Source organism: Talpa occidentalis, unplaced genomic scaffold, assembly GCF_014898055.3.
Source record: "Talpa occidentalis isolate TD23 unplaced genomic scaffold, MPIMG_talOcc4v2.1 talOcc4.7, whole genome shotgun sequence".
NCBI lineage: Eukaryota > Metazoa > Chordata > Mammalia > Eulipotyphla > Talpidae > Talpa > Talpa occidentalis.
Window position 1 is genome coordinate 39,437,459 of NW_023605083.1, and position 17,883 is coordinate 39,455,341.

General features: G+C 49.8%; 1 protein-coding gene across 1 annotated transcript in view; it reads right to left on the reverse strand.

Annotated features, from left to right (window-relative positions):
• GGTA1 (glycoprotein alpha-galactosyltransferase 1 (inactive)) overlaps window positions 1-17,883 on the reverse strand; it is a 61,250-nt gene that overhangs the window by 20,648 nt on the left and 22,719 nt on the right. Inside the window, exons 2-3 of the mRNA XM_037494241.2 lie at window positions 9,296-9,408; window positions 2,892-2,980 (exon numbers count right to left, since the gene is read on the reverse strand). Of these exons, the coding sequence (XP_037350138.1) occupies window positions 2,892-2,971 (80 nt within the window). The 5' untranslated portion in view covers window positions 2,972-2,980; window positions 9,296-9,408. The remainder of the gene's footprint in view (window positions 1-2,891; window positions 2,981-9,295; window positions 9,409-17,883) is intronic.

Consider the following 17,883-nt stretch of genomic DNA (forward strand, 5'->3'; position numbering starts at 1 on the left):
TCTTTTCTGTGCCTTTCTTGATGTAATCCTAGCTCAAGCCTAGTACACAGTGGGTGCTCAATAAATATTCATACAGTAGTGCCTAAAATCCACTCTCCTTTGAGCCAAACATACCTTTGCCTCCTAAACTCTCACAGCCCCCTTCCCTATCTGATAGCCTTCTCTGTATCGTGGTTATTTATGCACATGCCTTCTTGATCCCCCTATTCAATAGATCAGAGTCCCCCAGGGCAGGAGTTCTAATGGGCTCAGGGCCCTTGGCACAGACAAGTAGCTCAAGGAGTCGCAGATGAGTTCTAGCTACAATTTGGACATAAATTCACCAAGTCACTTCTCCTATTTGGTCTCCATTTTATCACTTGAAAAATGGGACCCTCCACTAAGGGGAGGGCTGTGGGGTGGATAAGAGAATGAGCTATAGTCAGAGAGCCCTGGACCTGTGTCTTCTTGAAAATGTGACCTTAAGCGTTCACACTGTGGAGCAGGGTACTCCTCACCGGGGAACCTGAATTAATGCCTTGCAGGGCTTGAGCTTCAGCTCACCGGGATTCAAAGCATGGTTCCTAGAACAAGCCACACTCAGTAGCCAGTAGCTGCTGTCATTATCGTTGTCATCACCATCATTAACATTTTACTTTTTAAGTTTTATCAAACTCTACAATTCTAAGGTTTTCTTTTTCCATCCTGTTGAATCAGCTGCCTTGGAAGCCTCTTGCAAGGTTCAAGGAGACTCTGCACAGTGAAGAGTGATGTGTCCACAGTCCAGGTACCAGGCCACGGCCCTGAAGAGCGACCCAAACCTGCTACGGTCACGGCACAGTGAGACTGCGCAGACTGCAAAACAACCCTCTGTGGGAGGTAGGTGCCAAACTCACATTTGAACCTTTGGCTTCCATATTTTAATTTTGTGAACCACCCAAAATATGGAAGCACAAGTCTGGCTGACATTCAAAACACCAAGGTTATCCAAACATGTTGAGCGCAGGGTGTCCTTATTTGCATTTCAACCCTGGGCAGGAGCCCCAAAGGACGTGTAATTCTTCTGTTAGATTCTACCAACTGCTAGAGCTCTTTCTTCTACTTGCTCAAATCCCTTGTCATGTTCTGCCTTCTGGAGCAGAGGATGGTGATGGTGACGATGATGATGGTGACGATGGTGATGGTGCTGGCAGCAAGCATTTGCTGAGTGCTTATTAAGTCCCAGGTATTACCCTAAAAGCTTGATATGCAATAGCTTATTTATTCCTCTCAGCAACCCATCAAGCAAGTGATACTATTTTTGAAGACAGGGAAACTGAGGAACAGGGTGATTGAGTAACTTGCCCAAGGTCACAGAGTAGGTAAGTGGAAGTAGGACCAGATCCTGGTAGCCTAGCTCCTGACACCAACAAGGGTATTTCCTTAGCCACTAGGTACCTAAGGGATCCTCAGGTCCCTGCACCCAACTCTGAATCATCTTTCCTTTGAAGTGTGTACCCCTAGCTTCCTCAATTTGAAAGACCTGGTTTCTAGATCCCTTTCACTTGACCACATTCTAGCTCATCATGTGTTTCTTAAAATGAGTTGTTCAGAATGAACCAGGATAACACTCATTCCTGAGCCATTAGATCTGCCTAGCACCTGGAAAAATAGTTCCTGTATTCTGGAGAGCCCACCTATGGATGCAGCTAAAGGTGTAGTTCCTTCTTTAATAGTCAAGATGATCTTGCTGGTACCTCAAATCTTAGAATTAAAGAACTGAACAAGACATTCAAATGCTAATCCAGGCTGTCATCCTGAATGTGGGGGCTACAAAGCACTTCAACATGAAAATATTAATGGTGCTAATAGCTGACTCTGCCCAGAGTTGTATGCTGGGCTTTTTGGACAAAAGACCAAGAGGTACCAGGGTCTCCTAAGTCAAAAGCATCATGCATTTTTGTAGCTACTCACAGAGACTTTCTGGCAGACCCAGAAATCTATGGGGCATTATAGTTTGTTTCTTTCTTTTTTTTTAAAAAAAAAAAAAAAAAAGATTTATTTATTTATTTATGCAAGCACTGGGTACAGTCAGAAGCACGGGAGGGTAAGAGAATTCACCAGAGCCAGAGCGGGGAGCAGAACAGGCAGACTGATGAAACACATTGCTGAGGGGAGCAGCTGGCGTGGCAGGAGAGGTCTGCGTGCCATGTGGGCCCCTCACTGGCCGGCTGGGGATCGAACCAGCACTGCAGAGGCTGCGGGCAGCTTTGCAGCCCAGCACTCAACCGCTGCGCCACCAGGGAGGCCCTGGAGCATTATAGTTTCTAAAAGCACAGAAGTAACTCATCTATTTGGGGTGAGTCTACTGATGAATGTAAAAACTCAGTAATGTTTAATTCCTTTTACTTTCCAGATTTGAAAAAACAAAAAAAGCAATACCCAAAAGCTTTAGCCAGGCACACATGAATCACCAGAGAGTCAGAGTGTATTTTGCAACAAAAAAAATCAACAAACTTGAATTGCTCCTTTAAGCTCTATAAATACTCTAGGATTGCAAAACTGAGGTTGGAATTTCTCATGGAATTCCTGTTTGAAATTTCTTCAGGTAATTTCCATATTTCATCATACAAGTAATTTAAAGAGGCATTTTGGACTTTCATTTGACCTCACTGTTTCGGAATCTAGCCTACCCTGAACTACAGAGGTGCAGAAACCAAGGTACTAGGGCCATGGTAAGAGGGAAGATACTTGATTATCCAGAAGGTATTAGGATTTTGAAGCCGGCCCAGGGATCCAGGAAGGGTGGAATCCCTTCTTGATGGTTTCAGTTCCTCCTAATTTTAATTCGGCCTGGTGACTTGGCTGCTGTTGGAGGAGATGAGTCTGTGCAGTGCTTTCATCAACGTTGTCGCATCTCATTTCATAATTACCTGTTGACATATTCCCAAAACACGACGACGACAGTCGAGACAGCCAGCATTAACAGGATCACTTTTCCTTTGACATTCATTATTTTCTCCTGAGGGGAAAAAGAAAAGGGAGAAAAAACAGATTGAACAATTCCACACTGAAATATGGTTTTGAAATAATGTTTCTATCCACATCCCCTCTGAAAGGATGTCTATAAATATTTAGCAAGAGCTAAGGAGTGTGGTCTACCTTAAAATGCATAGAATTCGGTGACCAGGAGACCAAGTCAATGACTTGACAGGGCAAGCCTGTCCTAGGAAGGGAGCCACGGCCCCTAGGGGCCCAGCAGGACAGGTTAGGAGGCCTACGGTGAATTCGAGCTGTCCGCGGTCCATGAGCTCAGCTAACCTCGCTGCTGGGGATGTGACTAGGGGAACCCTAGCCCCTCACTGAGCTGCCCTTGATATACCAATCATCTGCCCCATCCTCAGAGGAGACACCCACTGTGGCCCTTTCTGGTGGCTCCCACACTTCCCACACCCACCCATCTTTTCTCCACTACATCTACAAGCAAGTCAGCATCCAGGGCACAGAAGTGCCTCTCTGCATCTCTGTTCACTGCTTGGAAGTGAGGTTGGAGGGGTGTGGAAGCTATGTGGGGAACAACAGGCTGGGAAGTGCTTCGACTGGGGTATGGTGTGTGGTGTGACTTTCCGAGTGATGTGGGCAGGATGGGAACATCTCTGGAATAGCATCTAATTGGCTGGCAGCAGATAAGGTTTCTTGTGTTTGAACAAAACCAAAACAAAACACTTGAATGAGAAATAGTCACGTTCTCTCAGAGTGGCCGGGACATGGTGGGCAGGGGAGCTGGGTGCTGAGTGAAGGTGGGCTGGGCAGACAGAGCTTGAAAGGCATAGAAAGTAGGGTGGGGAGCCACAAAGCTGAGACTCACCCATCCAGCTTCTCTGGATCCCTGCCTGAATGCAGGGGACAAAAGGCTGGGAGCCGACAGAGGACAGTGGGTCGGCACACTCTCTTAAGGGCCAAAAAGAGGGGGTGGCTTATGCTGAAAAGGTGGCAGGAAGATGGAGAGAAGTAGATTCATTTAAAATATGCTCTGGAGAGTATGGATAGGATTTGGCTGGTAACTTAGACATCAGGGATGAGGAGGAGGAAACCAGGTCAGGTTTCTGCTGAAGCAGCTGGCTCAACGGTTGCAGGATTTTATCAGATGGGCTGGAAGGGTTGGAGAAGGATCAGACTTGGGGGGTAAGAATCATGGATGTATTCCTTTCCAGAAGTGAAGATGACACATAGGCAAGGACATTCCAGTCTGCAGTTCACTGGAGAGGGTTGGGCAGGACACACCATTGATGATATTGAACGGGAAGGGAACGAGGGAGGTTGGCTGGGGAGAGAATATAGAAAGAAGTGCATGGGCCCAGGGCCCAGAATGCAGCCACTCAGCTCCACTGCTGGAAAAAGCCACTGACGTCCACTCAACAGCACTAGCACTGAGTGCCGGACAAGTCCTGGGTCTGAGGGCAAATGGATCTGGACTAAGACTGCGATCCTCTTTGTGGAGGTATTTTCACTTGCAGGGCCAACTGGATGGTGATTAAATACGTGGGCTATGGAGTGAAGGTGGGGTTTGTGTCCTGAGATGGATCTGGGTGACCTGGAGCACGAGATGATTCCTGGGACCTCACCCACAACCCCACCTTTGAATATCAAGTCTCTGTAATTGAGCTGGTGCTGGGAACCTAACAGACAAGAGGCTATGTTTGGTTCTTATACTATTTAGTGAGACAGGTTAAACATTTCTCTGCAAAAATATTGGTGCATTTTTAATGTGCTGCTGCTGCCACCCTGTAATGTTACATAATATGTTATAATATGTGCTACATAATCCACACCCCCCTGGCATTCTGAATCCCAGCATCCTTGCCCCTCAGCAGGGGGACCGTGGGTCTAGAATGCATCACATTCAGCTGGTTTCCTCGCCTCTAACATGAAGATGACTATGAGAGATAATGTCCATAAAATACTTAGCACCGTGCCTCGCACCCTGTGTGTGCTCAGAAAATGCTAGTTCCTATTCCAGGTATCCAGAAAAGGGCTGCTGGGAGGGCCCCATGAGATATAGCACAGTGCCTGGTGCTTAGCAAGCGCTCAAAATATACTTATGGGAAAGAAAAGAGGTTTTGGATTAAGAACATGCTATTCCATGATGTGCAAATGGATGCAAATGAGGGCCTCTGAAGGCTCATCCATCTGCTCTGTGCCTTTGCCTGATTGAGAACGCCTTGGAAGTGGCGTGTGACTTTGAATTTCTTTGCTCAAGCCTGGGCCTGGCACGCGCCCAGGAGGTGGCCATGCTGCCAGATGCGCAGGCCCAGACTCCCAGACTCAACCATTCCCACCTGCTGAGGAGGCGCAAATGCAAATTGTGTTTCTATGTAAGAACCCTTAACCATGAACCTGAGAAGTGCAAACTCTCCTAGCAGAGAACAAGATGCTTGCGGCAGGCAGGCAGCCTAAATAGGCAGCTTTTATGAGTTTTTAATTTCAGCTGTTAGCATCAGCAGCAACTTGAAGCCCATTTCTTTCTAGACGTCAGAGATTTCTTGAACCTGCTTAATTTTCACTTTGTACGGTGGTCACTTGTTTAAGACTTAAATGGGAAGCTGCCCAAATTCTTGAGCAAAGCATGCTTCCAGAATCTGGAATTTGAGTCTCCAGGGAAGGAAGGATTGGCAGGATGACCAGTGGGTCTTTTGAAACATTTTTTATTTCTTCTTCTCTGGACAAAATGAGACATTTGGTGACCATTGTGTTCTAAAAGTCCTCTTATGTGTTGTCTTTCAGAAGTTTTGAAACTGTGTAATTTTGATGATCACTGGTTGATTACCTAAACCCACCTAATTATAAATGAGGGATTGCATCTGAATTCCCCATTTAGGGGGCAAAATGCAGAATTAGGACCAGTTTTAACCCTGGCTCAAGGAGAGAGCATCTCTCCAGGCCCCCACCCTCAGAGGACCTGATGAATCCACCAAAGCCTCCCACCATCTCTCAGGCCTACCTGTCACCCCCATCCGTCCACCCACATGGGCTGCCCTAGGCCACTCCAGATCCCAGCCCCTGCAAAAGCACCCAAATGAAACTGCTCTTACCACCCTCCTGGAAGCTGTGCAGATTATGCTAAAAACCTGGGGGCATTTTGCAAGGCAGGGCTCTTCCTCCCCCTTTTCTGCTTCAATTTCCCTGGAATGTCAGACAGACTTTGCCATGTGGCCCATAAAGGAATTCTTCTTTACCCACCCCCAATCTGCCCCACACACAGCAGCTCAAGTACGTGCACACGCACACAGCTTCACAGCTCCAGCGAATCTCGCTGTGCCATCCCAACTGGGCTGGGCCAAGGTATTCCTTCCAAGCTGAATTCCTCTCAACAGAATTCCAGCAGATCTTGTTTTCTCCATCTCACACCAGGGGAAAGGTGACTGGCTCAGTGGAGTAACAGAACCGCAGAAGCCTGGAAAAGCCATTATCTTCAGGGAGCTGGAGCCAGGCCGGGGAAAGCAGTGGCCGAGGAAGCCAGCCATCCCCTCGCACAGACTAAGGCACCCTCCTCCCAGCCTATGGCTGCTCCCCTCGCCCCCAACTGCCCCTCTGCTCAAGCCTTAGTCTCCCCTGGGCTATTGCTCAAGCCTTAGTCTCCCCTGGGCAAGAGACCAGAGAGGATACAGAATGGCAGGTGTTGCAAATGAAAACAAAGCAGGTTAAGGGACTGGGAGCAGAGCCAAGTGGGAGCCAAGTTAATGGTCTTGGACGGGCCTATCTTGAGCCATCCACATGCTCTGTGGTAAGTGAGGGGGTTAGATACAACCTTAGGTAGGAACGAGTCTGGTGCTAAGTATATCTGCAGACCTAGATGTATGCCATGGGGAGTTCTTTTACACCCCAAGTCTCTATTTACATTCACAGAAGGGAGTTTCAAATACCCTTGTCATAGGGCTCCTGTAAGGACAGAGGGTAACTGTGCATATGAGGCACCTCATGTAAGTGCTGCATCGGGCAACCACAGTGACCACAGCGATGCTTTTTGGTGGGAGAGATGCGGGGCTCTGAAGGTCGAGTTGTGGCCTCATCTCCATTATCCAGGGCCTGCATGGATCCCCTGAAGTGATGATCAGTGACAGGGTTACCAGTCAACTTGCATTGAGCTCAGAGGCCAACTTACCACAAGTGAATGCTGCCTCTAGGCCAGACCACCTTGGAAGGCTGGGCCAGATCCCCCATCGGGGTAAGGCCCAAATGTTCCTAGAAGCTGGGAGCGCTGCCCCTGCCTAGGAGACTCACTTGGCACCTGTCCTGGGGCTGCAGGCGGAGCTAAGGGACAGACCCCACTAACTGCCCACCCACCTGGCTGAGCGCTTGGAGGCCTCCCCTGTGATGCCAAGGGTAAGGAGCTGAACCAGTCATTGCTCTGCTCCCTGCTCAGGGTCCCAACAATCCAGACGTCACAGCCACCCTCTGCCCCATCCAGGACCCAGATCCAGCCACCCCACAGTGCCCAGAGAGGATGAATTGTTGAGGGCTCCGGCCTCAACAAGGAACTGCCAAAAGATTTACAGTTGCGGCATTGCCAATATCAAGTTGTGAAACTGAGAGAAACTTTTCTAAACCCTTGATAACAAAAAAAAAAAAAAAAACCACAACCTATTGTGAACTGGGCTAGAGATGAAACCCACTTGTCTTTCTTTTGTCTTTGGGGAAAATGGCTGTCAGGTGAGCAGCAGGTCAGCGTATGGGGCCTACACTGGCCTAGTAAAGCAGGCCCCTAAGTCATACCAATCACCTGCGTTACCTGCACATCATTGTTATGGTGGACTTGGCCATATTTCTGGATTTTGTCCTCTGTGGAGTCTTTGTCTTTGCTCTTTGCTGTGCAAGCTCTTCGTCTATGCTGCGAGACCGGGGCTCTGGCCCCGGAGCTCGGAGGCACAGCTTGCCTCCGTTCTTGATACTCCCTTCCCTGCCTGATGGTGCATTTGCAGATTTCTCTTAAAGAAGGGCCTGAAAGTGGAGTAAGTTTCAGGCCCCAGTGCTTGGATGCTCCCTAACTGGACCAGGCGGGACCCCGAGTTATGTGTCCTCTCAGCTGTCTCAGTGAAGCCTGCCCACCTCCCTGAGAAGTCTCTCTGCAACAACCACTCTCTTCCAGATAGGAAAATGAAGGCTCAGCAAGGCGAAGTCACTTGCCCAGTGTCACACAGCGTGAAGTGATAATGCCAGGGTCCAGGTCCCTGTCATCAGCCTCCAGGGCCACCCACATTTAACCACTGTGCTCTCAACCAACACCAAGGCTTGTCCCTGGACTCATCATATTCTTCTTTGCCACGATTATCCCTGAGAGACTGACCCAGAGCTCTCCAACACGGGCCAGCCTTCTGAGCAGCGAGCATCCCCTGGGACCATGAACGCTGGTGAACAACTCTGGCATCGCCAGGTGCTCCCCTGTGCCCAGGTGGGTCTTCTCTCTCCTCCACCCTGTCCAAGCCTGAATATGGTCAGTGCTGCTGAGTAAACAGCTTTGGTGACAACTGAGATCTTGGGGCTCACCCAGAAGGGGGTGCCAGGCTTGAAAAGCTGCCCGTCTGGCTTCCAGCATGAGGCTGGTGCTGGGGGGAAGAGGAAGAGCGTTGCTTTATCCTAAAACCTCTCTAACTGGTGGGCATTGAGGGTTAACACTCCCCACTAGCAGAGCACGGCAGGATTCGTGGAGAAAAAAGTGCTCGGGAGACTGTTTCCAGTTGGTTCTCATTACGAGGGTTAGAGCAAACACAGATGGGGGGATGGAGAGACAGGTCTCAGACTAAATATAGGACTGTCGCTCCAGCCATCGCGAAGGGAACAACCTGTGCTCCAAGCAACACCCACCCCTGCCTCTTCTTGAGCCCACTTTCAGGAAATCCAACCCAGACCCAGCCAGAGTTTCCTCACTGCCAGGCCCAGGAATCATCCTGCAAAGGTTTTTCCAAGAGAAATAAGCAAAGGAAATCAAGAGTGCTGCTGCTGGCGAGGACCCTACATCCACCCACAGCTCCCCCCACACCACTGTGGAATCCTGCAGAGAAGACCCCACGCCGCAGCTGATCTCCGGCCACAGCAGGACAAAACCCAGCAGAACCTACAGTGGACATCCCGAGCCAGCATCCTGTTGGCTCCCATTTCCAGATTCTGCGCCACTGGGGGCAAAGAAAGATTTCTTCTTATTCCAGAACTACTGGAAGGACCTGTGGGAGACTAGGAGGAGAGCCAGGCTCCTCCCCCAGGCAGCCTGCTGGAGATTCCCCTGGAGGGCTTCGCCACCCCCACCCCAGGCAGAAGTAAATCATTTCAGCATTTCACATACCTCATCGTCTGCTTCTCTCCCCACCGAGTAAAAAGCAAACCACACAGTCCTAGTGAACTGGATTCTGCAGAAGAAGCCAGGCCAGGAGGAGGGGAGGTGCTGCCTTCCAGCTCCTGTCAAAAGAATAAACAGCTGTTTCAGGAAGAGGGGGGTGGCAGACAGAGCCTGTAGCTGCCAGGAGCTTTGTTTCTTGCTGGCCCTGGGAAATGGGCTGTTTATCGGGTCTGTGGACCCAGAGCTGCATGCCAAGCAGAGACATTCTCCCTGGGCTGTGCACAACCCAGCCTCCCTCACCTCGCGCTACATCAGGTCCAAACTAGGCCCGATGGAGCGGGGAGTCCACCCCTCCAGAGGGGACACACAGTGGCCCGCGTCACTGCTCCTTCACAAAAATGGGAACCATCTGAGTCCAAACAGCCCAAAGTACCAGGCGCAGCCAAAGGAGGAGTTTAAAATAAAAAGGAGAGAGGGGGTGGGTGAAAGAGCGAGGACTCAGGACGTGCACGGAAATGCTACCTACATGCTCCTCCACAGTGACCTCTCCTCTATATCCTCTTGGCTTCGGAAGTCATATTTTTACAGAATGTTTTGAGAGCTCTTATGTCGCAAACTAAGCCATAAGAACTTTAAAAGGTCATGGAGGCCCAACCCTGCTCTTTGGCTGAAAAATGCTTAACCCTTCCCACACCCACCTCCTGTTCCCAAAATAGAACTTTCCAGCTGGAAGGGACCTTTTTTAGAGGAGTGGATGTTCAACCATCTCAACAGCTAAAACTTTTCCAAAAAATACATGAAGTCATTCTCAGAACCCTGCTATGTCAGAGAGAGGACGCAGAGGACTTGGCTGGAGTAGGGAAAAAGAGCTCAAGGGTCCCCTACCCCAACCCTCGCGAGCGGCCCCCAGACATCTCCCTGGTTACAGCCCAGACACCCCAGACTAAGGAGGGGAGAGGATGCCAGCCAGGAAGGAGCCAAAGGCTGCCCCACCCCCAGGGATGCCTAACTAGTACCCTCCTTCCCCAGTAAATTTCAGAGGCCCCTGCACTTGGGGCACACAATCTTTCGGGTCTGGAGAAAGACACTAACAACTCATTTAAATCCTTCCTGTTGCTCCAGCTGAACATTGCCCGTTTTCTAACCCTGTTATTCCACTCCAGGTCTGGACCCAAAGAAAAGGCACAAAGCTCACCAAGACACATGGCCTGGAGCATTCAGAATACACCCCAAAGGGAAAGCGACCCCAAACCCATTGTCAGAACAGAGAAGTCACGCTCTGGTGTAGGCTTCTACACACAGCAGTAAGGAGGAGCAAAGTACGCTGCTAACAGCAGCAGGCTGAATCTCAGACACAGTATCGAGCAGTAGCAGCTCAGGATGATCCATTTACTTAGAGCTCAAAAACAAGCAAAACCAAAATCAAACTGTGCTGTTAGAAGTCAATGGAGTAGCAGAGACCCGGCTGGGGCCAGGAACTCTGGCGGGGGGCGCTGGTGGTTAAGCATTTTTCAGTCTCTTGGGTAGTTGTTGTACAGGTGTATCCACTTTGTGAATATTCATCACAAATGTGCCTTTCTGGGATGTCTGTTAGGAACAGAAGCGAGCAGACAGCATTGTCTCCCTGACTCTCGCTCGAGGGCCACAGGCCCACAGACTTCCCCTTCTCATGAGTTCCCTTTTCCAGTACCAGGTGCCGTGCCCCACCAGGGTTGGGGTTAATAATGCAGAAGTCTGGGCATGGGGTCGGCTTGGAGGGAAATATAAGCGTGAGAAGGCCAAGATAAACCAGTCCTCTGCACTTGACAGTTTACAAAGCAGCCCCTCTCCTTGATCAATGGATCCCTGGGGTCACCCACAAAGTGGGGCAGGAGGAAGGCTCTGGGAGCCTCTGCGACTTGCTGCTGGTGCCAGCTGGTGGATGCAGTACTGATCTTCCTCCCCAGCAGCCTCTGGGGCACACTCTTTAGGGCCCCGGGTTACAGGGACCAAGCTGGTTAACCGCCACTTGATAGAGCATGCGAATCATCCAGAACGCTGAAAATTCAACTCTAGCCGATCCAACACGATCTGCCTCTTACCCTGACATACCCTGACATGCTCAGACCCTCAACAGAGGAGCACAAGCCTAGTTATTCCCCGAGAGACAAAAATTGTAGCAAGTGAGCCCTGGGTTGTGAGCTCTTGGCTGCCCAGGTTAGGGCTCAGGGCAGCGCTCCAAGTCAGGATTGCAGGTCCTTGGAGTTTTGGCCAGGGCAGTCCAGGTGTGGGGGCCCCTGGTTTGGGGTACCAGTCCACTTCCTGCTGGAAAGGTGAAAGTTCAGATCCCCACCCTGCATCCCTCCCTCGGGGTGTGAAGATTAAATGTCCTTGGCAAAGAACACTGGTGACACAAAGGCTGCAGATTGCCATTGTTAGCCAAGGCTTAATTGTTTAGGATGGTCAGGAAAGACATTTCTTGCCATGGCTTGCCAGTGGTAGAGCAATTTGGTTGGTGTCCTCCTCTGTGTGAGGGGATTAGCCTCATCCCCACCTCTTAGCATTCACAGCATGGAGGTAATGAGCAGCTCTAGGATCAGGCTGCCAGGGCTTGCGTCCCGGCTCCGCCCCTTACACTGTGCAATCCAGGGCAATGTCCCTAACTTCTCTGTGCCTCTGCTGTGACATCTGTAAAATGGGCTTAATGGGCTTGGATGGTACCTGTGGCACGAGGTAAGGGCTATATTTGTATTACCTGTTGCCGCAGGAACTGAGGTGCTATCCTTGAAAGGGTTTAGCTTGAGTTACTCCATCAATGGCAGTCTCTGGTGTTCAATTAAACTAAAGTTTCTGTTTACTCAGGTTTATATTAGTGTATCAAACTATGCATTTTGACCACGTGATCCCTCAGGAAGGGGAAGGGGAGAAGGGGAGGTCCTACCATGATGCTGCTTTTTTTTTTTTTTAAGATTTATTTATTTATTTATACAAGAACTGGGGTATGGGCCAGATTTGCGGGAGGGTGAGAGGATTCACCAGAAACAGAGCAGGGAACAGAACAGGCAGACTAACTGAAGTACACTGCTGAGGGGAGCAGCGGGCGAGGCAGGAGAGGTCTGCCGCGCCATGTGGGACCCTTGCCGGCCGGCCGGGATCAAACTGGCGCTGCAGAGGCTGCGGACAGCTTCACAGGGCGGCGCTCAACCACCTGTGCCACCAGGGGAGGCCCCTACCATGATGCTTCTTGCATAAACATTAAGGATTGCCACATCTGAGCATGTGGATAAAAAGGGGGCCTCATACACTGTTGGTGGGGCAGTAGACAGGTTCATTCCCTATAGAAACAGTATGGCGATTCCTCAAAATATTAAAAATAGATCTACCATGTGATCCAGGAATTCCACTCCCAGGTATTGGTCAAAGAATACAAAAACACTAATTCAAAGGGATGTTTGCACTCCTCAGTTCATTGCAGTACTATTTACCGTAGCCAAGGTATGGAAACGACCTGTTCCCTAGGACAGATGCGTGCATCAGAAAGATGTGTATATGCATGGTGCACTAGTACTCGGCTGCCAAAAAAAAAAAAAAAAACCAGAAAGCAGGTGAAATCTTGCCATTGTGACAACATGGATGGAACTAGAGAGGATTATGCTAAGCAAGTAAATTATAGAGAGAAAGACCAGACTGGATGATTTTACACATGTATGGAATATAAAAAACTAAAGCAAAGGAACAGACAGAAACAAACCAAAATAAACCCTTGAATTCTGACTGTGGAATTGGGGCTGCCAAAAGGGAAGGGGTGGGGGTGGGGAACAAAGGGGAAGGAGATGCCACTAAGGTGGAGGATTACTGACACCTGAGTGGTGGTGACGTGCATCCGAAGTGTGAACCCATACTCCTAAGTCATATACAGCCTTGTAGCCAGCGTGACCACAATAAACATAATTATGGGGAGAAAGACAAAGAATTGCACAGCCTCTGAGTGTCCGCTCGAAGTGAGCTTGGTAGTCTATCCGATAAATGCTCTCTGGGCCTGTTTCCTTGAGAAGAGAGGCCACCTGGGATGATGATTCTTTCCAAGAAAGACATAGCAAACCATCTTGAGATCCAGCTCTGTCCTGCCACCCAACTTCAGGATGGACCCAACCAGAGCCACCTGGAGGGCTCCCTGCAGCCTTGGCCACCCTCCCTTGTCCGAGGAACTGGGCTCACCCCCATTCTCCATGCTCCAGACCAGACTTTTCAAGAGAAGGAAGAAGCTGGTTTTGTTGACACCTTGAGAGATCTGAGGGGCAAGGTCTGGGCACAAATGGTAGCCTATGCTTGAGCTCCTACTCAGGTGGGTGGAAGGTTTCTCAGACCAGGGATTTCTCCAGTCTCCTCCTCCCCTGCTGGTTTTATTTTTTTTAATATTTATTTATTTATGCATACAAGAACTGGGGTACAGGCCAGAGGTGTGGGGGGGTGAGAGGATTCACCAGAGACAGAGTAGGGAACAGAACAGGCAGATTAACTGAAATACACTGCTGAGGGAAGCAGTGCACAAGACAGGAGAGGTCTACTGCGCCATGTGGGTCACCTCCCTGACTGGGGATCGAACTCATGCTGCAGTGGCTGCGGATAGCTTCATAGATTGAGTCTTAACACCTTGTACTACCAGGGAGGCCCCCCATGCTGGGTTCTGTTCACCACTTCCTCTGGCCAAAAACTCCAGAAGATGCCAAAGGCACATGGTGTTCTTACCACAATCTGACAGGAGGTGCCTCACACCCTAGATGTTCTCACCTTTCCTGAGAGTCTTGAGAGGTCATATGTAGGTCAGCCTCCTGCCTTAGACCTGATTTTTGAACAGATGAAAAGCTCAACTTCCCTCAGAGTCACAGCTGTGCCCTGTGTGTGGCCATTACTATCTACAAAGTCCCACTGGACTTTCACACAACCCCAGAAGATACGTAAGGTAAAGATTTACAGTTCTGGGGCCTCCCCGGTGGCGCAGCGGTTGAGCGCTGGGTTGTGAAGCTCCCCGCGGCCTCTGCGGCGCCGGTTAGATCCCCAGCTGCTCCCCGGCCACCAGAGGAGGGTCCCACATGGCGCGCAGACCTCTCCTGCCGCCCGCTGCTCCCCTCAGCAGTGTACCTCGGTCCTTCTGCCTGCTCTGCTCCCCGCTCTGGCTCTGGTGAATTCTCTCACCCTCCCGCACTTCTGACTGTACCCAGTGCATGTATAAACAAACAAACAAATAAATAAATAAAATACGTGCCTCTTTATAAAAAAAAAAAAAGATTTACAGTTCTGAATCCTAAGAACAGGAATTCAGGATCAGGTAAGAATCCTAGGGAGTTGTTTGGTCTGATTCATGAACCCTGGAATGGAAGGGAAGTTTGGGGTCTTCCTAGGTCTGTATCCCACCTTCACCTCTCCTGACACTGATAGGGGAGAATCCAGACTCACCTGGAGATGCTAATGGAGGTGGTCCAGGCAGTGGTGTGAACCAAATGCAATAAAACTCAGGCCCATCAAAGCAGGGTTTTTTCCTTGCTGTTTTAACCACTGTTGGGCTTCCCGTGGCCCAGAACAATCCCTGACACTATTAGATGCTTGGTAGAGGTTTGCTGAATGAATACTGAGTGAAGCCTACAGGACCAGGCAGGCAGTAGAAGCACATGAATTTGACCATACACGAATGCAATAGGGAGTGGTGAGGCCTGTGGTAAACAGGAATTTCTCCCAAAATCAGATCAAAATTAGACTTTAAAAGGAAGAGAAACTATCCCCACACAGCACTTTTCTGACTATAGAGCACGGTATACTGGCCATAGATGACTCCTTTTTTCGGGGAAATTATTTTATATTGCAAACTATGAACCATTGTGTTGGAACCCTGATTACCACCTGTCTGTGTGATTTAGGCATGTTTTTTATCCTCTGGTCCTCTTTTCTCATCTGTGGAGCGTGGGGTCCCTCCTGGTCGCTGTGCCAGCAAAGGGTGAACAGATGGACAGTAGCTTGAGCTGCCTGCACAAATACCACAAGCTGGGTGGCTTCACACAACAGAAATTATTCTCCCACAGGACTGCAGGCCTGAAACTCAAAATCGCAGTGTTGACGAAGCAGAAGCCCCTGAAGGTGGTGCTGGGAAATTGGTATTTGCCTCCAGCTTCTGGGGCTTGCCCACAACGCTTGGCCTACCCGCGGCAGCGTAACCAGCCGTGCCCAGAGTCACACCACCTTCTCCGTCTGTCTGTGTCTAAATTTCCCTCTTTTTAAAATGACACCCACGGTGGAGTGGGGTCAGCTGGACTTGGTCTGACCTCATCTTACATGGATTACATCTGCAAAGAGCCCATTTCCCTGCGGAACCTCTGTTCCTGGGTACTAGGGTTAACACTTGAACACATCTTTTTGGGCAACACAATTCTGCCAAAAAAAAAGGTGACCAAAAATAGGACAGTTACTCCAATAGTTATTGGCCGGGAGCCTGTAAACTCCAAAGGAAGCACCTGTGAGGGCCGACTGGGGATATAATTACAGGGTTGAAATCAAAAGGTCCACATAGGGAGGTTGTTCCTAAGAAAGCAGGAAGTGGACGGAACCCTTTGAGCACCCCCAGGCTCTTCTGGAGAGGGTGCCGAGGAGGCAGCAGATAGGAAGAAGACAGTGCCCGCAGCCAGCTCACCACTGGTCCATGAGCAGAGACACTCAGCTCCAGGCATCGTAGAGATGGAAGGGGACAGGGTCACCCAGGAGCCCTGGGGTGGGAGGAATGGGCACCTCCCCACGCCCAACAGCTGACAGCTCAGACCCAGACCACATCGGGACAGGAAGAGCCGGAAAGTGCAGGCAGCAGCTCTAACAGTTTGCCTGGGAGGGGGGAGGGGAAGCCGTGCTGCCCAGCCCCCACCCCACCTCCCGCGGGGTCAGGCAGTCAGGCAGGAAGGGGAAGTGCTTCCCCCTTTGGGGAGGTTGGCGGGGTACCGCAGATACAGGCAGAAGGTACTTCCCCTTATGTAAAAGGGAAGGGTAGACAGGTGGATGGGTTGGTAATAAATTTGGGGGACAAAATGGAAGTTGACAAGTTCTAATGCAGAGCAGCCTGCATGTGAGGGGTGAAGGGGGTGGGTGGTGGGAGACGAAGCTGGAGGACAAAGCTGGTCACCTCAGGCAGCCTGGGGTCCTCAGGTACTGGAGAATCCTCGGATAACTAGGCAAAGGGAGTTACATAATTTGCTTTTCTAAGTATTTAGCTTTTTCTAAAGGGGTTTGGGCGACACTGTCTCTGGTGAATCCTCTCACCCCCCGCATCTCTGGCCTGCACCCCAGCTCTTGTAAACATAAATAAATAAATCTTTAAAAAAAATAAATAAAGGGGGTTGAGAGAAGGGAAATCTCCAAGCATGGACACTGGCAAGGACATAACTGGCTGGCGATGTCCACGCCAGAGTGGAGACCGACCCCTATGGGAGAGTGAAGATAAGAAAGCAGCAGTGGTTTGAGAGAAACAAAACAAGTGGGTCCTTGGCTCTGGGATCGTGGGTTATATGAAATTAATTCTCTTTCAAGCTTGGCTTACATTCACTTTCTTGGACCTCCCAAGCCTTAAAATTACTTTCTCTTTGTAATTTACTCATTGATCTTTTATTCTTTTCTTCCTCTACCAGAATGTCAACTCTAAGGGCAGACGCTTTTGCTTTTATGTCCAACGTGAAGGCTACCAGGCACTCAGTTCAGTACACCTTTGTAGGTTAAAAAGCATGCCTAGTACAGTGCCTGGCATCTAGATTTCTAACAAATGTTCCGTGGATGGAATGATATTAGTCAGCAGTAGGATGAAGGGAGGGATCAGATGCAAGCAGCCCAATGGTCCTGGAGTGTGGACCGAAGCACCAGGAAGCTTCTGAGAAATACAACATCCAGTCCACCCAGACCTAGGGAGTCGTGAGGGTCCAGGGTGGAGTCCAGGAATGTGAGTCCCCACTGGGCCCCAGGCGATCTGGATGTGCCTCAGGTTTTCTAAGCTCTGCACTGTGGTGCAAAGTCATCCCATCCGCCTGGGTTCTTCTCACACTGGATGAGTCATCAAAACAGTATCAAACAGGTCAGCAAATGAAACATAATCCACTTAATAACGTGTAGGGCATCTGCATGGCTATGAATTCTACAGGATAGTGCAGGGGCTGGGGTGGTTTATCTTGCATCAGGGCCTAGGGCGTCAAAGATGGGGGCAGACACACTACGGCAGGGGGTAGGGGGATTGGGTGTTAACTTCATCTTTACTGGATGAGACCCCCAAACTACATTCTTCTGGGTTATAAGAGGGGGAGCAGTGACTGATCTTCTGATTAGGAGAAAGACAGAAGCTCACAATGTGCTAATGTATTTTTCCATTATGGGAGGGCGATGCACTTGGGTAAGGACAGAAGCTTCTGGCCTTCAGGGACCTTACTGTTCTCAACCCCCAACAATCTGCATTCATTAAGTACAGACCTCTGAGCCTCCCAGGGCCTTGACTGACCTCCAGTTCCCATAAGAAAGTAACAAGAAACCTCTGGGTATATTGAGACAAGCCTCTCTGACCCTTTTGGGAAGACCCACCCCACAGCTAGTTCCCT